Consider the following 22,489-nt stretch of genomic DNA (forward strand, 5'->3'; position numbering starts at 1 on the left):
AAAGGCTCACAGGTCTAGTATCAATGTTACAAAGATGTTGTATATTGTATCCACGCAAAGCAAACTGTAATGAATATATAGAGCTTTTACATTTCCAAAGCACTATACAAGTTTGAAGCTAACGCTTGAATGAACCTCAGGCATGGTGTTGCATCACTTGATCCTATCAACTATGTGCAAAACTGCTAACATTTTACAGCAGAAACAATATTTAAATTGATTGGGTTATTGAAGCATTTATAGAAATTTTACTTACAAGTAAACCACAAAAATAATTTAAATGAAGTTGATTTAGAAGTGTAGGACCTCCTCCCCCCTAACCCCCCCAAAAAAACCAAAAAAACCCCTAATGTAGCATTTACTATGGACTAAAACGCCATTGACTGTTTTGTTGAATAATTACAACTTATTAGACCTTATAGTGCACCAGAAGAGCACAATTAGCAAACACATATTGGAGGTCAAAACCCACGTGCTTTTAAAAATGTTCCTATCCAATTCCTCATCTTTGGATAAGCGTTATTTGCTTAAAAAGAGTTTAAATCAACTTACAGACAACTATTAAGATTTATTTCATGCAGTTTCTGTACTCCAAGCATTTTCCGATCATTGTACCTTTTAAAGTTGATCTTTAATTGCTTTAAAAAGCCAGAAGGAGAAGCACTCCTATGATAATCTACATTTCCACTCAGACACTGAGAACAATAAAATACAGAAAATATAGGTGTACTCAGAATGCAGCATAAACTCGCATCTATGGAATCACTTGATATTATTTTGTACTACATCATACCGTTGAACAAGAATTTTAACAATTAAAATCCCACAGGCTTTGAATTCTAAACAAGGCATTACATAAAATTAGGATGAGATTGAACATATTAAAAGTTAGTCCCAATAAACGGATTTAAATTCTATAAATTCGGACACTCAGACATTCGGGATAGCTTGATTAACAAAGAGGCTTTAAGAAGATAAAACTGGGCAATTACTGTTCACAACTATGGCAAAATCTGGTAGCATTTCAAGATTTTTTTAAATGGAAATTGTCAATAAATAAAGTTAGAACGCTCATTTTCATACACAAATGGCAGCCAGACCGTTGCAAAAACCCTCCCTTTCTCCTCCATCTGCTGAAAAATAATTAATACTGGTTAAAATCATTACAAAAACCATCACTTTATTTCCCTAAATCTAAAGGTAAAACAATATTTATATAAAGAGGTAGATTAAAAAAAAGAACAGATTCTTCATTCTTTGTCACTTTTATTCAGTAGTTTTTTTTTTTTTTTCCCTTTTCTCTTTTTTGGTGCCAAACATGGCAAGGAGTGATTACAGTCAACTGTTTATTAAAACATTTGTTCGCAACACGGACCCCTTTACCACTGACCCAAACTGACCCATTTCATGTGCTTTATTTCATCTTTTTTCTATACACCGCCACCAGGAATGGGTGGAGGGAATGAAGGTAGACAGTGGGAGTCCAGGAGGAGAAATGCTACAAGCCACAGCAAGAATGAGCTGCATTTAATAAAAAAGGGCCACAAATGATACATTAATGAGGTTACACAATTAAATTCCATAGCATGACTGAAGGCTTTCCCTGTTTTTGACGTCATCACAATGGAAGGCATAAAAAAATGGAGTAAACCAATGTTGATACAGTCCAATCTAGTCCATTAGGTAAGATGGTGCAAGTAGTCATTAAATTAAAAAGTGCCCTACCCTCACCTAAATGGCTAGCAGACATGGAGAATACCACAGTGATGGATCAACAGCGCTTTCTCCATGTAGCTTAAAAAAAAAAATTGTGTCACATGGCACATTTTTAAACACTGGAAAGGGGTGCCACAATGGACCTCTCTCTTTTATTCTCTTTCATTTACAGGTACAAATGCTAGATTCAACTATCTCAACTATGCAGAAAGTGGACTCTTCTTTTAGGAATGCCACTCTAATTGACTTTGTCTTGAAATATATACAAGTTGTTTGTAGTAGCGACAGCAATGATATTTTCCTTGGGATGCCAGGCTGTATGTAGTATCTTCTTGTTGAAGTCAAGGCTGTCAACACTAATTTCATCCTTCTTTCGCTTGCCACTTGCACAGACTTTGCGGGGCTTCAAAACAGTGCGGGGTTTATTGTTTTCCCGGGATGCTTCTAAGGTGATGTCTCGCTTTGTGTTTCGGTCAAACATTCTGAAGAAATTGTTGTAAGAGCCCGTCATAACAACGCTGGAAATAAGAAAACTGAAGATTAATCTTATGAAATTATGCAATCTTATGAAATGAATGCAACATTTTAAAAAGAGGGACTTCTCTGTATTATAGTAGTGCCCAGGGGCCTTAACTGAGGCTATGTCTAAGTTGCTGAGAGCTGTTGGCAAGATTCGCAAATTGCATAATGCATTTGCGTATCTTTTGCTGACAGTTCTGTTGGGAGAGGTTTTTCTGACATTTGGCCTGTCCACAAGGGTCCTATATGAACCACTCACCTCAACTCCCAGTCCAATGTCTTAACACAAAGTCATCCTTTTGCTCTAAGAACCCCACAGTCCTGCCTTTCCACTCCTCTTTACCTCCTCAGAAAATACCTTTAGAGTTGCACAGAGGTGAGGAAACATGGTCAACTATTTTGGGCCTGTTGCTTTAAGGTGCTGCATGCCCTCCTCTCTAAGTCCATGGGAGATGAGGCTCTCAGCACCTTACAGAATTAGGGCCTTTAGCTGCTAATAAAACTTCTCAGCCCAAACAGCTATTGTAAAAGCCACTAGCAGGCCTGCTCAAATTTTTATTCAGAATTGCTCAATCAGCAGCTACCTTTGCAAAGACCACATTGCAGGGAGTTCATGATGGTATGTAAATTCTTTGTCTTATCAACTCACATTGTTCCAAAATTAACCACAACACTGCCAGGTCAAGCAATAGTTCAGAAAAACATCTGAATTATTAACTTAAAGTAGCATCAAATACTATCATACCTCAATGAAAAACAGCTATGTTTTTTTAATCACAGGGGACCAACTTCCATTCTTTGGGAGATACACTGTTTTAAAGTGATTACAAGCCCAATCCTACATGGTGCTGAGCATTGTCAAGTCCAACTGACTTGGTGTAGCTACTTTGCTCAGCAGGTTTCAGTAGTCCCTCAATATTTCATAAGATTATGCCAGACAGACTATACTTGCGTGAACCAAGGACTTTTGGATACCAATAGGGGTACAGGGATCACATGTTCACCAAAAGTGGTCGTAAGAGTTCTATTGAAAGCCTGTGTCACAATGGCCATCACTCACTGAGAGAGATGTACAAACAGTAATGTGAGGAGTTATGTATAGGTACTAAAACTTATGTTCTCTGGGTCACTCAGAAGGTGATATGTCTTGAGACACACTTCTCCAGACACTTCTCTCCCTGGGAGCAAGTACTCCTCTTGCATTTAAAAATTAACAACATTAATTTATTAAATAATGAGCTTTTGCAGGCAAAAACCACTCAGATTTTCAGAAAATTTTCAGCTTACCCAGGAAAGCTCATCACCTAATATATCTCTTAGTCCTTAAGATTCTACAGCAGCATTTCCCAAACTGTGTTCCGTGGAACACTGGTGTTCCATGCAATATGAACAGCTGTTCCGTGAAAAAATTTCAATGGTAGAAATATTTTTTCTTCTAAAATATTAAATAAGAAATTGTGGGCATCTCAACAGTATTTAGTCGCATTTTAATAATATGTAGATTGTAAACATATTAGTATTTATAATGCAATGTGTATCCTAATAGTATAGTTATTGGGCATCTCATGCCAAAAGAGATACGGAACCACTCTTCCCATTTAAAAAAAAGTCAAAAGGCATTTTGTTTTCCAGAAGTTTTTTCCCCTGTAAAGATACATTTATAAAACACACAAAATATAAACTTTTTCCATGCCTAATTTGTTTTCCACTTCTTCTTCATCTAAGGGTATTTTTTAAGCTTTAAGGAATGACAGTCCTTTTCTGAACAATATTGTCCTTTCTATTTTTGAACAAAAGGAGGACATTAACCATCCTTCTTTCAGCTCTTATACTGATATTTTGTTTTGGGTTTGGACTTAATTTTTACACTTAATTATAGGGTTGCTAACAGTAGTTGGTCATTCATATGATAGTCTTCAATTTTCTGTTCTAAAACTTAACTCTTTTGAGCATTAAGTGCGGCAATTCTTCCATATGAAAAATTTTCCCGCTCCAAACCAACATATGTGTTCTGTCAATATATTCCAAGGCCAAAAGGGTTCCGTGGCCAAACAGTTTGAGAAGCACTGTTGTAGAGCAGGCATGTCAAACTCAAAGCCTACTGAGGGCTGCACAAATGAAAACTGATAGCTTTCTGGACCACCAAAGAATATGTACTTCTACTGGCAAGTGGCAATTTTTGTTTATTATTACAAATTATGTTTTATAATTTTTTCATGTCTTGTTTGAATATAATACAATAATTCTAATTGAGAATTTAATACTTAATATGAATTTTACACCTAGCAGTGAGGGAAGAATGTGACAGAAAAGACAGATGATAAAAGCAGGTGAGGGAGAAAAGCCAAAACATCTCGGAAAAAGAAGGGGTAGGTGGCTTTGCAGTGAACATGCAAAGCCAGGTGTCAGGACGCCTGTGTTCTATAGCTAGCTCTGCACTCCCTGTGCTGTCAGTTTCATCGTCTTTAAAAACGAGGATAACCTCCCGCACAGGAAAGTTATGAGTTACCAATATGAATGAATGAATGGGCTTTGAGATTTGTGGCTGGAAAGAGCAACAGCAAGAGTTAAAGAAGCAGTATCTGCAGGGGATGGAGCTTTATAGACTCAGAGAATGAAGATTAGGGTCAAGAGAAAGTGATCACCAGCCACTCCCTGGTGGAAAACCCCTGAGGTTATGTTGCTAAGCGTGTACTTAAGTCAGAACATTTCCATTGTATGGGCTTTGCTTTGCTAATCACTGTGACCAGGTTTGAACGATGCCTTGGCTGATTTTATCTATTTCCCTCTCACTTATGTACAGGTGAAACCCCTCCACTGCCCCAAGAGCAGCTTCTCTCCTCATATGGAGGTCAGCAGTTCCCCGTTCCCTGACCCCCTTTCAGTGATCCATAGAAGACCTCACAACCCAACAATTTTTTCCTGCATAAAGCAGCAGGGAGAGAGGAAAGGGGCACTGGGTGGCCTCCAGTAAGGGAAGGGGTGATGGGAAGAGAGACCAGGTCAGGATCTCACAGCTTCTCTGGCCAGTGTCCAAAGTCAATTTCCTTTCAGTTCTATCGAAGGAGAAACAGCACACTCTCCCCACCAGTTTACTATCTGCTGCAGCCCCAGACAGCTGCCCCTCTCCACCTCAGGCCTTGTGGATTTCACCATGGACACACCCTGCACCCGCTCCCCATATAACTGTCTGACGCTCCTCTGTGCCCCCCCTTGTTCCCTGCTAACACTGGCCGACATGGGTTCCACCGTCTCTCTGAGTGGTCACACACCCCTCTCTGGCATGCACGAGTGGCAGGAGGCAGGACAAACACGAATCCTGGCTCGTTGGGCTGTCCGTGCCTGACGTGTAGGAAAACTCTCTTGGCTCCCTGGGGTCTTAATATACATGTGCTGGACACAGACAGCCCGAAAAGCTGGGATTGGTGTTTGTCTCACTCCCTGCCACTCATGCCTGCCAGAGAAGGGTGTGTGACCGGGCGACCTGCACTTACATGTTGTAGTAACAGAGTTGTGGGCTTAAAAATACTGGTTCTGCTGCATGGTCCCTGGCCATGAATTTGATATGGCTGTTCCAGAGGATTGCTTGTTTTTTGTGAAGCTACAGGCTAACACAGCTACCCCCTGAGATTATTTATCTCCCTGGGGGACATACAATAGAAGCCTATTAGCATATAAAGTTAAGTGCTAATAAAAACCCGAATGAAATTAACAGGAGGTAAACAGCAGTGGGAAGGGAAGGTGGGAATTCAGGTAAACATCAGAAGCCTCTTCTGGTGTATCCCGGAATGCACACACCCTGCCTGCCGTGCCGCGCCCCCCCACATCATCTATGAAGAAAAACTGATAGTGCCTTTAATTTTATGCAAGTTGGAACTCTGCCAATTCAGTTGAGAACCTTGGAGATGCTGTCTTGCAGGAGACAAGAGGAAGTCTTGAGTTAAGTTTAGGCTCTAAAAAGTGAGTTATGATTTTGCTTTAAATGTCACTACAGTACAAGCTGTATTATCCGGCACCCCTGGGAACTGCAGGTGCCAGATATTGGCAGGCCTGCTGCCCCCATGGCCCCAAGCCAGGGCCAGGAAGCAGGCTGCCCTCATTCCAAGGCAACTGGCTCCATTCTGCCAGAGCAGGTGCAGGTTAACTAAGCTTGGGGTTAGCAAAATTCCTGATACCCTGGCTTTTACTCTATTTGTTTCCAATAATCTTCCTATTACTTGAATCAGTGTTCTTTGATAAACTTATTCTTGTTTTCATTATAAATATACCTCTGTGCCATACACTAAAATGAGTGGGGGTCCCAAGCAGATGCATGCAAGCTGGCATGTGCTATCTCTCTGCAAATAGCGGCTCAGAGTTCTGTGAGCGTTCAGGAGAACAGGATCTCAATTGTCCCAGCAATCCTGTGGAGCGGTTATGGGTCAGTGTATGCCTACCATTAACCTGTGCAGAGAGAGGGTGGCCAGTTGGGGAGTGGATGGCAGCATTTATGTCCCCAAAGACTAGAGGATACAGGGAACTAAACCACAGCAGGTACCAATGAAATTATCACCCTAAGGGCAGAGGGTGTTTAGAGATCACCCAGATATTGAGATAAACAGCTGTTTCCTTTAAAGAGAATGTTCCCCTCATGATGAAACAGACAGACAGAGATCCCAGGAGCCGCTTCAGATTTGGAAAATAAGTGGCTCACTTAATTTTTTTGAGTATCATTCAACTTTAGTTAACGGTAGTACTACTGCAGAGTCAGCTATATAAGGCAAGTTTGCAAAGTCATTTTTAAAAAAAAGAAAGAAAAAAAAGCAAGTTCCCAAAGGATTGTCTACATATTTTCCTGTTTTAATAGGACCATACTACCAAACGGAGCAGTACAGCTCCCAAAAGCATACTAGATAACTTACAATCGTAAGTGTTGAAGGCCTCAACTCTGCCATAAAAATCTCTGTGTGCGGCTTCTCACTCCCTTCACATCAAATTGCAAGGCCTAACTCTAAATGAAGAGGTCGTGTACATTACATAGCTCACAAGGCTATTCTTGCATTTGGTTGATTTTTACAAAAGGGTTCATACATTTGAGGCTACACTTTGAAGTTCTTACATCAGAAGGAACCTGCAGTGCAGCTTCCCATTCCTAAAACTAGGGTTTAAATATGTAAAGAAAACTGGTTGGACTTGCCTGTCTGATCCATTCCAACAGCACTCAAATTTGTCAAAAATGCAGTCATTCTCGTACAGAGAACAAAGTTTGCTTCTGAGGTATTCATGCACCTGGGGGGAAAAACTTCTTTAATGCATAGTGTGAAAGACACGACTTATCTGAGAAAGCATCCAAGCAAGTCACATGGTAACCAACCTGACTCATGAGGAAAACTGAACAGGACCACCATCCGATACTATCAGCCCACCCTATAAGTTGACAAGGAGCACCACAATTGGCCCTATGGCACTGGACCGACCCCAAAGCAAGCCAGCTTCCTGTGCTACGCTGCCTTCCGTTTGCTGAGGCAGGAAGGTGTGAATTCTGGTCTCCCCTCTGACACTGCAAAACACCATCACCGTGCTAACCTGCCGCCCAGAACGCAAGTCATGCTTACTGTATTCTTCATGAGTCCCACCACCATCCCACAAGAAAAAGCATGTCATACATGTTAAAATGTGGGCCATAACCCTACAATCAGACCATGAAGAGCAGAGCCCAGTGTGTCTTTGTGCCCCAATGACTTTGCAGAAGCTACTCATAAGAACAGGGGTCCGTCCATACAAGCAGATCCAATTGCAAGATCAAGGCCATACTCAGTATGTGACATTCTTCCAAGATTTATAACAGCAGTGTATGAAATTTCACTGGATACCTGGTATGTTTCCACAGGTCTGTTTTCCATGTTTAAATCCCAGATCTTTACTGACAGATAATCTCTAGACATCATGTATCGACCACTATGGCTGAATTTTACATCGGATATGGAAGAGATGATTTCAGAGAAAAACGATCTGTTGCTAGGGTCTTCTGGTTCTTCAAACACTAAGTGAGAGACAGGCGTGCCAATCAGTGACGCGCATTTACTCAAACCTAGGTCAATTCCATACAAATTCACATGCCTCATGACAGGAACTTCAGTATGAACTTGGAAGATCTCCATTGGTTCTGGGAGGACATTTGAAACACGCATTGACTGATGAGTCTCTCTCATACCCCAGTACAGCATACCCATATTTTCACAAGACACACATGACATTCCACAGACCAATGAGAAATACTGCAGGTGCTGTTAGTTATCTAGGGGTGCATCGCAAGATGAGAGAGAAATACCGGCATGTGGACGTTAAAAGTTGCCTACTGATATGTACATGTATCCATGGCTGTAACATCAAAAATGCCACAGGAAATAAAGCCAATCAGATATAAGACCCATGGACTACTGGGTCCATCTCCTCAGAAGTCCAGGATATAAGTCACAACTAAAACAAGACATATCCACATGAGCTGATGAAATACTTACAACATCAAGGCCTGCAGGGAAGAAGCTGCAAGAAGGCTGCTACTGCAGCTGCCAGGGGAGACTAGCCCCCAGTCCATCCCTTCTGCCCAAGGCTCCACCCTTTCCAAGGGGGCCTGGAGGTCTCCTCCCACCTTTCCCAGAGGCGGGGCATTTTTATCCTCAGCTCTGACTCTGCTAGAATAAACAGCCTTACTGCCATTGTGTGTAATCTCAGATAGATAAAAGCTTTGTAACAACCTCTGCGCAGGGACATAAAGGTTGGATTTAGCCAAATATTTGCCTGAAGTTCGTTTCTAAAGAGCTGGCGAATTGAGTGTACAGTGAACCCTCAACTTAATGGACTACTGGGAGGAGAGGGTTGTCCACTATTCCTGAAAAGCCATTAAATGCAAGGGCTTACTACTCACCCACCTGCCCGCCCCGGCCAGGCTCCCCCAGCCTCACTAACACCCCTCCCCACCCTCGCCAAGCCCTGCCACTCACTGGAGCCACCGCCGCGGCAGGAGCTGCTGGACTCCGCTGCCCCTGTGCGACCTGGAGGAGCTACCACGCCCTCCTCCCACCAGGGTGGAGTGCATATGGGAGTGGCAGTCTTCCCATGTGCATGCCTTGCCCCTGCTGGCAAGAAGACATGGCAGCTCCAGCAGAGGATGTGGCAGCTCCTCCAGGCAGCTGCAGTGGTAAGTCTCTCCTGCTCTTTTGTTTGTGGCAGAGGGAATGATTTTGCAGACCCCAGCAGACTTCGGGAACACTCGACTGGTGGTGGGGGGACACATTCATTGTTCCTGAAGTCCGCTAAATTGGGGTCCATAAAAATCGAGGGTTTGCTGTACGTGAGACACCAGTAAAGGCAAGGCATTATGCAAACTGCTTCCTACAGACTGGTGTCACAAAAAAAAAAAAAAATCCAAGACAGACTGGGGGAGAGACAGGGGGAATCTAACTTTTGGAAGGTACACTCTTTACACACCAAGAAAATTCATGGCACACTCACAGTGAAGCATGCTAGACATTCATTGACAAAAGCCCCAGTTTACAATATCTAGTACACAGGCACTACACGCAACACTGTTTACAAAGAAAATTAATCCAGCTTCACTACTTCATTCAGGGGTATGGAAAAATCCACACCTCAAAAAGCTGGTTAAACAAACCAAAGCCCCCCATAGCTTTGACAAAGCTGGATCGAAGGAAGAAAACTTCTGTTGACATGACTGCTACCTCCTGGGGGCAGAAGAGGGGAGAGCGGATTACCTACGCTGATGGGAGAACTCCTGTCTGTATTGCTACAGTGACACAGCTGTAGCATTTCCCAGTGTAGATAGGCCCTTAATTTCCTCTAGTAGTGAAATGTTGAACCCTTTTCAAAAACAGGGGATGGGAATCAATATCTTTAAGCAGAACTTACATTTTGAATGTCTGTCACAGAGTGCCGATGCTCTCATATCGCACAGACGAATTGTTCCTTTACTGCTGCTGTACACAAATGTGTTACAGCTGTTCGGATGGAACTCTGCAGCTGTTATCACCTCCGTCAGCTCCTCCATGTTGGCGGGCTTAATATCTACAATATCTAGAGAGCATTTTATTAAGGATTTTTCTTTTCCAATTTTCAGAACTCACTTACACAGTTTTATATATTTATGTCACAAAGACTCTCCAATCACCAACAAATGCATATCTATGCCAGACAAAGGTGAAACAATCAAAGAGAGGAAGGAATTAGTGTAGCAGCAGCAAGGAACTGGGAGATAGGACTATGCTGAAGACTCCCTCTGTGACATGGGGTAAATATCAGAGCCTCCCCATGGTTCTATCTACTTTAAAAATGGAAACGTTTTCTGCTTTTAATTGTCTATAAAACCAGACAACATATCATGTCATATACACATGCTGCTATTTAAAGCTCTTGTACATTCTAGTGAGCAACTCAATATTCTAAATACATGATTCGTTGTACAGTTTTGCGCTGTAGAAGTTCATGCCGCCTTGTGTCTAATTTCATCAGCTACATGGGAATCATGGATGTTGTGCCTTCCAACTCCCCCTGAACACCGAGACTCCTTACGTGTTCACTGATCCAGTTCCTGCTCCTCATGCCATGGGGCTAAACACACTTTTGTGGTTCAGCAGGCCTAGACCCTTTGTGCATATGTGTGGGTGTGGAGTGGTGAGGGGGGGGTGCAGAGAGAGAAGGGGGCTTGTAAGTTTTGCTGCAGACCAGTAACTTGAGGCACTCAGGACAGTATTTCTCCTGTAGACAGATCTCTTGATGTAGCTCAAAAATGGTTTCCAAAGACAAAGACTTTCAAATTGTTCTCTTTCCAGCCTGCTCTGCTTCTGCTCCTGGAGCTTCACCTTCCCCCGCATTAACAAAAATAAATGGCATGACCTTTTCTGGCCAAAAATTAGGGCAACAAACCAACATCAATCATAATGCTGCTTTGCCATGTCTCCTAAAAAAGATCCTCTGGTACTGAAGTAGCAATATTCTCTGCAACTGCAAATGAAAAATAAATAAGAACTGGAAGATGTCTTAAGTGTACAGCATTTTAAGGAAAGAGAACTATAACAACTCTGGTTATGGCAAAAACGTGTTTCTGGGATAAAAAGAGAAACAGAAAAAGATACTAAAACTTCTGTCTGTAATTTCTAGGTGCCACAGATTAATCCGCAAGTCGTCTGCTGATAAGTATGTTTCATAATCACTATTGATGGAGATAGAGTTGATGTGATACGTGTGAGCATTGGCAAATATCCTTCGTGGACTGGCTTCAACCATAAGATCCATGGGTCTGAACACTGGCACCTGGAAAATACAAGAAAGTACAAAATACAAGCTGTATGCGTAATATATATAAGTAAGTACTAATAGTTGAACCTACAATGCACCATACACCTCCACCAGCCTGAAAAAAGGTCCTTGAAGTCACTCAAAAACCAGTGTCCTGGGCATAGCAGGCAAGGAACTACTGGTATACAAAATGTGGGATACCACAGAAAACTCAAGGCTAATATTGTGCGAAGGATGGTCCTGACTGACACATGGAGTCAGCAGTTCTGACTTCTGTTGACAGTTGAGCCATGTATCTATCTACAGGACCCTCAGAAAGTCAACGAAATGCCTCTCTCTTTGAGACATTAAAAGAGGCTAACTACATACCTACACTTGGAAGGTTACTATGAGAACTAACGCACTAAAGAGAGGAGCTACTCACCCGTAGTGTTGTAACTGTAGAAGGGTCCCTATACCGCCCATCTTCTTCCTTCAAATTATAGCCCTCCGGTCTTTTGTCCCTTTCACTAATTTTCCATAACTTTATTGTTTTATCTGAAATACATTAAAGAGTTGCCCAAGTTCAAACAAAAGCCCAAGCATGAGGCTGCTTTCCGCCCCCCACAACTGTAACTTTTGGATCACTTCCGTATTCATTCTTCAAGTAAGCCTGTCAGGGTTATCCATCTCTGTATATAAACAGCCTGAAAGCTCTAAAAGCTAATGTTTGGAGGCGCATATTTTGTTGAATGTGAACACTGCCTCAACTTCCAATTATGATGAAATAAACAGGAAAAGCTAAAAGTCACTTGCAATGGGTATACACAAAGTTTTTGTGGCAGGATTATGCTCAAGCGTGTCATTTTCTTTTAAGCAAACTAGTTAAACTACCACATACCCTCATGTAGATATAGCTGTCATTCAAAAGGTGTCATGCCAACACAGTTTATTGGTATCCTTGTACAGGAAGGGCAAAGTTAGCAGAGAGTGTTCTTTAGGTCAGCAGAACTGTGCCCACACAAGGGGGAGCGTGTACCACTTTAAGTTTAGTTAAAATACCAGTCTGTGTTTTGACAAGCCCTTAGACTGACATTTAGCTTAAAACACAGATTACAAACACCTTCAAATTAACAAATTAATGCTACATGTAAACTTGCTTACTATAAAACTTCTTGGGCACCCAGAGATGATTGTACCAAGCACAAATTACCAATTTCTTGTATTGTGTAGATTGCAGATTTCATTAAACATCTAAATATTAGTTGGTAGAATATGCTCATCAAAACAGCACCAGGAAAAATTCTCTTCCTTATATAGCACATGGCATATAAGGGCTTCTTCCCCCCCGTCATCCTCTGTAGCATCAACCTACTGGCCACTGTCTGAGTCAGAACAGATTTTACCGAGTAAAGGACCGGCCTTAGACTCAAATTCCTGATACAGGCAAAAAAAATCAGTTGCAAAGTGGAGAAAAAAGTATTAAATTATCAGTTCAAAATAGCATAAGCAACTTTGGTTCTAGTCAAAGCTGAGTATGTTGTAATGGCAGAAAGAGAAGCAGAGAATTTGAGAGTCACTGCACAGCCCTATTTTGCTTTCACACTTAGTATGTACAATAAACGACTTACCATTTGTTGACAATAAAAACTGAGCAGCATTTTTTTGGGGTAGCCACCTAATTTTGTTGATCTTCTCTTCAATTTCTAAACTTTTCAAGTAGTCAAACTCTGGTTCATGGCTTTGAAAGGTACTGTAAACATTGTATTCCCCCCTGCTGTGAGACTGGCTTTTGTTCTAAAAAGAGAGGGGGGGGGGGAAAAAGGTATTTGTTTCTGAGAATTATTTAATTCAGAAACCTACGTAATGCACACGGGTACCAACACTGTAGGGCGGATGTTTACAGCAGACCTGGCACATGTAGACTTGTCATTAGAATAGGAGACTGGAAGCCAGGAACATGCCTGCCTCTGATAGTCTTTTTTATAGCCTCTGACAAGCAATAACTTCTCTGTGCCTCATTCTCCCAAATCTGCAACAAGACATCCTTTTAACAAACTCTTGGGTAAAGTCTCAGCACCACAGAATTGCTAAGTACCTACCATAGCTTTAGATGTGGCACAAAAACAGCACAGCTGCAGAACAATTGTTTTAACGGATCTCTCCTTTTCACTCAGGTTTTCAGTTTTCTGTTTTGGATTATCATTTTCCATGCTTTGTTTAATGTGATCAATGTTTCAACTTTCAGAAAAAAAATTCAGTTGTTTAAAGATCTCGCGCAAAATTTTTAAAACATGTTCACTTGCCTCATAAATAAAACAGTTGAACTTTCAATCTTCTAAGTTTGCAAATAAGCAGCACTCAGCACTAAGAAACAGCTGATGAGTTTAAAAACAAAAACAAAACAAAACAAAACTTCAAAATTGCGTTAAGAATCTCACTCAGCCCACAACAGAATATTTAGATTCCGAGGGAGCACAATCCCAAGACGACTCTCCTGTTGCATATCAGGTTAATCTGCTCTGGAGAAGACTGACCTGCGATGCAAGTTGTGAGAATTCCAAAGGAAACCATAGAGCAAGACAAGAGTCAGAGCTGCTTACATAAATCAGCTCTTCTACCCCTGAACTGTCTTGGCTCCTGTTTTCTGAGAAACCCATTCTCCCTTCCTTTTGGGAAGGTGCACTGGATCAAAGAGAAGTCAAAACTTCTACAGTGCAATCGCAGAGTTAAGAACAGACCCGTCAACCACACACCTAGTTTGGAACCAGATGTATAAAACCAAGCAGTGGCAGAGGAACACCCCCTTGCCCACCCCCTTATAAAAAGCAAACATTGGACTGTACAAAACAAACTTAAAAATAAAGGGGGGGAAAAAGCATTTTTCTTCTGCATAGTAGAGTTGCAAAGCTGTAATAAGTCAAAGTTCAGCTGTAAACTTTTGGAAGAACCACCATAATTTCAGTTACAAACAAGCAATTTCCATTCCTGAGGTGTTTGTAAATGAGGCTCTGCAGTACCATGTTCCGCCAGCATAGCTTTAATAGTGAAAGCACACAGGAATGACAGCCTGTGCTCTGAGGACACCCTGGAAGGACGGGAAAGCAACTTGGAATGACAGGAAGCCTCAACTCTCACACAGGCCTCTGGTCCCCTAACGAAAAAGTTATGTTTTATGTACCGATTTCTTAACCACACTCACCCTGGAGGGCCTTGACCTCCTCTTATGGGAAAAGCGAGTAGGAACTGATTTCTGAAAAAGTTCATTGTGCAGGCCTTAGCTCTAGCTGAGCAGACTTCAAGCTCCAAATCTTGTATGCATTCATATCCTAGCTAGGTTCTAGCAATCCCATCATCACATCTTAGGTTGACAGGTGAATCGTGCCTTTGCTGTGATGTGCCCTGTGTTATGCAACTTGTTCCCTCCTTTGTGACTCAGGCCTATTCATTCATGATTGTTCCCCCACACTTCACGCTAAAGTGTATAATCATTGCTGACCCCAAAATGCATTACATTTTCCAAACCCTCTGCTCTTCCACCACATCCCTCCATTTTAATGAAGGCAAAGAGTTACTAAAATTTGTCAAGTTGCAGACTAACCCAGGAGCAAGGAAAATAAAGCTGCCTCAGAAACAACACCATTTAGTACCAGAGTATCATACCACGCCCACCAATTATTTTGGCATTTCCATCCTAGAGAGAGGAACTTGCTGCTTTTTTCAATCATGCCTAACAAGTTAAGCAGGGTCAAGAAGTCTGTACATCGATTGGGAAATTTCCAATGTAAAGCAATAGTGCTGCAGCATGTGCTGGTCATGATTCAATGGTGTTCTCTCCTTTAAGTCTGTACGAAACTTGATGATTCAGACTGGCACATGCTTGTTTGTGGATTAATAAAAAAAATATACAGGGCTAGAGGGTACTCTAATGTAGGAGACCCCACCTTTAGGATGAAAAGCAAAAGGCCCTTGGAGTCAATTAGCAGATCCTAGTACTAAAGATTAAAAAAAAGCAAGAGGTGCAAACCCCAGCTCCCTACGTCAAATTCCAACTTGGGTAATTACAGTCCTGCTCCATGAGCTCACCGTTCAGTTTCAATTGGATACAATACTCATTTCCGATCCTAGCTTATATAACACTGTTCGCTTTGCACTTCTGAATGGCTGCCACATTCCAGCTCAGAAACGGCAGCATTTCAGTGGTGGATGAAGTTACATGTGTAAAACTTTGAGGACTCACATTTCAGTGAAGCTCCTGTGTTTTTAAGAACTTTGGAAGGCTCTGTGTCTGATAAAAAGGAAAAGTAGGAATCAAAGATGTATCTAAAAAGGTTCCTTGTAAATAACCTCATCTATAAAACAGCTCTTGCCAAGGTCACATAAAAGTAATCACGAAAAAAATAAGAAGTTTATTACCTCACAAATAAACCTGTTGGTCTTTAAGGTGCTACACGAATGATTGTTTTTTGGGTGAAGCTACAGACTAACATGGCCACCTACCCTTCTGAGGCTAATAATTTCCAGTGTATTTTTAGGGCATCCTTTTCCCTGAAATGTCAGGAACTTAGTCAACACACATGCTCTCAAGCATCTGTTTTGAAGTCAGGTTTTCTACTCTTCACCACCCATTTCTGTGGTCCCCACCACCAAAGTGTGATTCCTGAATACAAATAAATTAACGTTAAGAATGTTCGTGTGAAGCAGGAAAGCATTCAATTCTGCATTCTACAGATGGAGAAAAAAACTGGAGATGAAATGACTTAACCAAGGTTGAACAGGAAATCAGTGACAGAGCTGGGAACTGAAGGAGAGATTACTCACCTGTAGGATAGCTGGAATTCTTCCAAAGGGTTTGTACCCTATACAGGGCCTTGAACAAGGATCAATGGTACAAGAGGCTGAGGCCAAAAGTCACATCTCCCACTGACCTGTGGCCATAGCCTCTCCTCAAAAACAAGCAGTGGGACAGCCCATTGGATGGCATCGTAAAGAGATCCATTGGTGGGACTGACAAATGCTCCAAAGACCAAAGTGCTGAAGATCACTTGTGGTGTTTGTGAAAGTGACCACTCCCCAGGGAGTCTGCTATGGGTTTTTTCAGTCATCTAGCACAGTGTTTCTCAAAAAAAATTTTTTTCAAATAAATCAAGTACCCCTTTTTCAAAAAAAAAAAAAAAAGTAAGTACCCCCAGACTTCTCTTGGGTACCCCGAAGGGCATGCATACCACAAGCTGAAAGGTAATCTGAGGTGTTCAACAAGTGCCATTCAACCTGTCCAGATTACTGTATCCTTTGCAGGAGTCATATATGTTTTGCATACCATCAAGTTACACCTCACGTGAAAACTACTTACTTAAAAAATGGTGCAAAAATATCTCAGAAGACTACCACTGAAAACTTGCTCATTTTCAATCATCTTATCATATAAATGAACTGGAATAGAAATATTGCACTTACATTTCAGTGTAAGGCATATGAAGCAGCAGAAACAAGTTACTGCAATTGTTTTTGGACTGCTGTGCTATATCCGGGGTCCGGACTGGAAATTATATAACTCTGAAAGTGCGTCTGTCACAAAAGCTCATCACCTAATAAATAATTTTGTTAGTCTTTCAAGTGCTACCTGACTGCTTGTTTGTTCTGATTGAGGATGTCCACCACCAAGGATAGGTTGGGGTATCTGCCATGCAGGCCAGTGACAGTAGTGACTCATTAGGGCCCAGGCATTCCTTGTGGGAATAGCCTCAGGAGAAAGCTACCAAATCATATCTTGAAGGCCCTTGGGAGTAGTCCCTGCGTCTGGAGGCTTTTACTGCCAGTATCAACGAGAGCATCATTTGGTGCAGCTTGGTAGAAGACTTCACAGCAGAAGGTGTAAAAGAAATGTTTTTGATGGGCACCAGTATATTGGTACCAGGGCCTGCAGGAATCTTAGTGGTACCTATTTGGGGGAGGAGGTATTTTTTCTTCCCTGGCCTCAGAGATATCTTTCCTTTCCTCTTGGACTCTATTTCCAGAGAACGGTGTTTCTTCATTCTGGTTGCTGTGTTACCTAAGCCACCTCAGCCTCTGTTTACCCAGGCTGAAGTCACCAGTGCAGGATGAGCGTAGAGACCAATACGTGGGGGTTGGGCCTAGAGGGTTAGAGAATTGGATAAACAAGGAGAAGTCCTGTGGCACCTTACAGATTAACTGAACATTTGGAGCATAAGCTTTCGTGGGCAAAGACCTGCTTCATCAGGAAATTGGATGCCACTGGTCTCAAGGAATGCTCCATCTGGAGGTACCTCAACCTATCTTCCTTCAGCTTCCAAGATGTCTTAAATCCAGAGCAGGCCTTGCACTTGGATGGTATATGAAACTCTCCAAGGCAGCAAAGATAACTGCAATGCCCTTCACTGAAGGGGAATGAATCGTGACAGGTCTAGCAGGCTTTGAAAGCCAGTGTCTTTGGAATATCCCCCAGAGAAAGGGGTGGCATGTAAACAAAGACTTGAGGATGAAGACTGACCTGGCCACAGAAAGAAAATTGAAGGGTAGGGGGAGAAACACATACCTATGCTTAAGACATAGAAGAAACAACTAAAGAACAAAATAAAATGTTAAAACCCCAAAGAATGAACATGGCAGCTGAACGGCTAAAGGCAGACACGACAATACTCAGTCTCAGGCTGAAGGTAACCAAGAAGAAACTGGAGGCTATATATCCTCCTTGCACCAGAGCACAAGAGTGTCCAGGCACAGGCGCTGCTGCTGCTAACTAACATGTCCAATCAAAAGTGCATGGGTGCACTTGTATCCAAAGACAGAGCACCCATGGCAACTGAACCTTGGAATAACCTTGGTCTCCTAGTCAGATTTCTTAACCACAAAACATTTACCCCTTGTATTCACGTAACTGGAATGGACATGAAGCCAAGGTGCAGTCACTGGCTTGATACACATAAATGTGGGCAAATATTTACCAGTCACTGTTCAAATTAAAAGCTCACCCCCTGTCAATAAATAACATTTGGTACTGAAAACAGGAAGCTCTACATAAACATACAGAAAAGTACCACTGAAGCCAGCATCTCAATTGCGCAAGAGCAGCACCTGCCTTTCTGGCAGTTCACTGAGATATCCTAGCCAGGCACACTGGTCTCCAATCGACAGACAGGACAGTGACCTGAAACTAAGGGGAGTTTTTCAGAGGAGCTGAGCACTGAAATCAGGTATTCAATGACTTCCATTTCCTTAACACAGACGCTTACATGTATCCAGAATTGTTAAAAAACAGTAAGGCTATTCTGATTCAAAACAAAATCAAAAATCCCACAGGGCAAGAGCCAATGACCTGCAAATTCAGTCATATGGATTTTCACCACATCAGGGGCCCGTAAAACAACTGGGATAATGTTATTGTCCAATGCAGCATAATGATGGAACACAAAGACCACAATAGAATTTGTCCTGCCACAGAGGTACTAGTAAAGCCAACACTTCAACTGCACAACACCAACATCTGCCATATATGCTATATCAATAGATTATGGTAGAGAATTTGAAGTTAGCTATAAAGACAACCTACTTGGGAAAGTTAAGGTTAGCTCCCTACAGCCTTTGACATGGTAATACTTAAAGGTCTTTGGACACGACTCTGTATAAAGGCTATTAACATATCCATATCAACAGAGAATTACAGACTAGCCAACAGATGATTACAGTAAGGATATCTGGCACTTTACATTACATTAAAACAATAACCCAGCTACATAAAGTTGCAAAAAGTCATGAAAGCTCCACTAGGTGGCACTAACTGACCCCAGTGATTTATTTGCCTAACACAAGTTTTAGTTCTGCACAGGTTACAAGAAGGCAAGCTGTTGAAGGCTGTGGAAGAACCGACTTAAAAAAGCAGCCAAATTCTGGTTGCTTAGGCCATTGACTACTACAGTGAACAAAAGTATCCTCTAAGAAAATCATCCTATATTGACAGGAAGATAAAAGGGACTCTTCCCCCTCCTCCTGTGACACTCAAGACAGATCTGCCTAACCTATTTTTGTATTTCCAGTGGACTACACAACACAATTATTTTTAATGTTTAGCAGTGTCAAAAAAAAAAATCTTACTGGTAAGATAGTTTTGGCTAATGGTAGAGTCACAGTTATGCAAAATAAAATTACTTTTATCACTCTCTCCAAAGCATAAATTAGGAACACGTACACTCCGTAACTAAAGCCAATTCTTTTCAGCCTCTGCTAAAAATCAAGCTCTCCCTTTTAGCTCCCCTACCTTTAAAATGGGAACACGTACCCCCACAACTGGTAAATTGGGAGGATTTTTTGTGGAGTGCCATGAAGACAAAAGCACTATGAAAGTAGTGATTATTAATATTACAAAGATAAAAGATGTCCTCAGTTTCATCTCCTAAATGGCTAGTTGTAAGAGCTTTTAATAGGATTTATACTCCCTTTCACTCAGGCACTTCTGAAAATGCCACTAATTTAAGATGCTAAGACCTTCTCAGCCAAACATCAGGGCAGATGTTAACATACACATTGTGTGAGAAGACAGTTCAAATCTTAAAATCCTTCCAAAAGCATACCCTGTTTGCATCTAAAATGCCCTTAATTTGTATTAATGATGGACCACTTCCTCTCTGTTTCTAAATATTAGTTGAGCTTCTCACTAGATTTGAAGCTGATCTGGATGAATTTCAGAATATTAAATCAAATTTGCATCTCAAAATGTTGCTCATCTGAATAAAATACTAAAGCTATTAAGATATTTACTAATTCTAACTTAAAAACAGTGTTTTGCTTGTCAAGTAGATTAATGTGCCTCACTACTGCTTACATCCACACACAAAAGTGAAGATGACTTATTTTAGCAGGAAAGCAATGACTACCATAGGCATGCACTTCAAAAGATGCCAACACTAACAATGACCTACTTGATCCTTTAAAAATCTAATCTAATCAAAAGCTGTTAATAGAGAAGTTACTCACTGTAGTAACGGTGGTTCTTCGAGATGTGTCCCCGTGGGTGCTCCACCATAGGTGACAGCTTGGCCGGCGCCGCAGATCGGATCTTCCAAGCAGTTTCTGCCGGACCGCGCATGCGCCGGTGCGCGCCGCTCCCTGGCGCGCTCCTGGCCATGTGCGCGATCCGGTCCCCGCCAGTTCCTCGACCAACCGCCTCGGTTGCCCCTGCAAAACACTAACAGAGATCCGAAGCGGGGAGGATGGGCGGGAAGTGGAGCACCCACGGGGACACATCTCGAAGAACCACCGTTACTACGGTGAGTAACTTCTCTTTCTTCTTCGAGTGTCCCCGTGGGTGCTCCACCATAGGTGACTACCCAGCAGTAACCCAGATAGGTGGTGGGTAATCGGATTATGTGCAGCTGGTCCCCGAGAGGACCGCTGCAGAGAGACGGGTATCCTCTTGGAATACCCTGTGAAGGGCGTAATGTTTGGCGAACGTGTCGTAGGATGACCAGGTCGCCGCTCTGCAAATGTCTTTCAATGCAACGCCCTTGAAAAAGGCTGTTGATGCTGCCACCGCCCTGGTGGAATGAGCCCTGGGAGTGGCCGACAAAGGAGTCTTTCTGAGCTCGTAGCACATTTTTATGCAGGATACAATGTGCTTTGAGATTCTCTGCGATGAGAGACCTTCTCCTTTAGATTTGGGAGCGAGGGAGACCAGGAGTCTATCCGTTTTTCGTAAGGACTTGGTCCTGTCTACGTAGAAGGCTAGCGCCCTCCTCACATCCAGGAGGTGTAGGCGCGCCTCTTCGCTGGAGTTATGAGGCTTTGGATAGAACGAGGGTAGAACAATAGGTTCATTGATGTGAAACTCGGAAGAAACTTTGGGAACAAAGGCTGGATGCAGCCGTATGGTTACCGCCTCCTTGGAAAAGACAGTGCAGGGTGGCGTTGCCATGACTGCCGCAAGCTCGCTCACCCGACGGGCTGACGTAATTGCAAGAAGAAAGGTCGTCTTTACTGTAAGGAGGCGAAGGGGAACCGTGGCCAAGGGCTCGAACGGTGGTCCCACGAGTGTGGTAAGCACCAGGTCCAAGCTCCACGAAGGTGGAATCGGTTTCCGAGGGGGGTATAGGTTTACCAACCCTTTGAGGAACCTGGTAACCATAGGGTGGGCGAACACCGTGTGCCCTCCCTCCTCATGTCTGAACGCCGAGATGGCGGCAAGGTGGACCTTTAACGAGGATAGCGAGAGTCCTGCTCTCTTGAGGTCCAGTAAACACTCTAGAATTGTAGGTATAGGCACCGAAAGGGGGGCCAGCTGCTTGGTAGAACACCAAGCCATGAAGCGAGTCCATTTTTGTTTGTAGGTTTTCCTAGTGGAAGTCCTCCTGCTACTTTCTAGGACTTGCTGTACTTCCACTGTGCATGTGCTCTCTAGGGAGCTGAGCCATGGATTAGCCACGCTTGCAGTCGCAGGCTTTGGGGGTGCGGATGCACTATGGACCCCTGGGCTTGCGTGAGCAGATCCGGCGCCACCGGAAGAGGCATCGGTGGGCGGTCCGACAGGCGCAGGAGTAGGGGGAACCATGGTTGGCGATCCCATGTTGGGACTATCAGGATCATCCGAGCCTTGTCTCTCCTGGCTTTTTGCAGAACCTTGTGGATCAGCACTGCGGGGGGAAATGCGTAAAGCAGGGGGCCTCCCCACGGGATCGCGAACACGTCCCCCAGGGACCCCCGGCGCAGCCCTGCTCTGGAGGAGAATCGTGGGCACTGTTTGTTGTGCTGAGTGGCAAACAGATCTATTTGGGGAAACCCCCATGCGTGGAAAATCGGCCGTAGTAGATCGGGACGGATCTGCCACTCGTGGGTGAGCGCAAAACGTCTGCTCAACTGGTCTGCCTTCACGTTGTGCGTGCCCGGCAAGTAGGAGGCTCTCAGGATTATATCGTGGGCGATGCACCAGTTCCATAGGCGGATTGCTTCCGCGCATAAGGTATGGGATCGA

The 22,489-nt window shown here is 42.8% G+C and overlaps 1 protein-coding gene across 2 annotated transcripts in view; it reads right to left on the reverse strand.

Moving 5' to 3' along the window:
* Positions 1-952: 952 nt before the first annotated feature.
* PPP2R2A (protein phosphatase 2 regulatory subunit Balpha) overlaps positions 953-22,489 on the reverse strand; it is a 55,746-nt gene continuing 34,209 nt past the window's right edge. For both annotated transcript variants that reach the window (XM_074981600.1, XM_074981602.1), the window contains 7 exons: positions 13,140-13,305; positions 11,954-12,066; positions 11,367-11,544; positions 10,144-10,308; positions 8,088-8,257; positions 7,412-7,503; positions 953-2,234 (listed from right to left, as the gene is read on the reverse strand). In XM_074981600.1, coding sequence (XP_074837701.1) covers positions 1,955-2,234; positions 7,412-7,503; positions 8,088-8,257; positions 10,144-10,308; positions 11,367-11,544; positions 11,954-12,066; positions 13,140-13,305 — 1,164 coding nt within the window. In that variant the 3' untranslated portion in view covers positions 953-1,954. The remainder of the gene's footprint in view (positions 2,235-7,411; positions 7,504-8,087; positions 8,258-10,143; positions 10,309-11,366; positions 11,545-11,953; positions 12,067-13,139; positions 13,306-22,489) is intronic.

This window comes from Carettochelys insculpta, chromosome 31, assembly GCF_033958435.1.
Source record: "Carettochelys insculpta isolate YL-2023 chromosome 31, ASM3395843v1, whole genome shotgun sequence".
Lineage (NCBI taxonomy): Eukaryota > Metazoa > Chordata > Testudines > Carettochelyidae > Carettochelys > Carettochelys insculpta.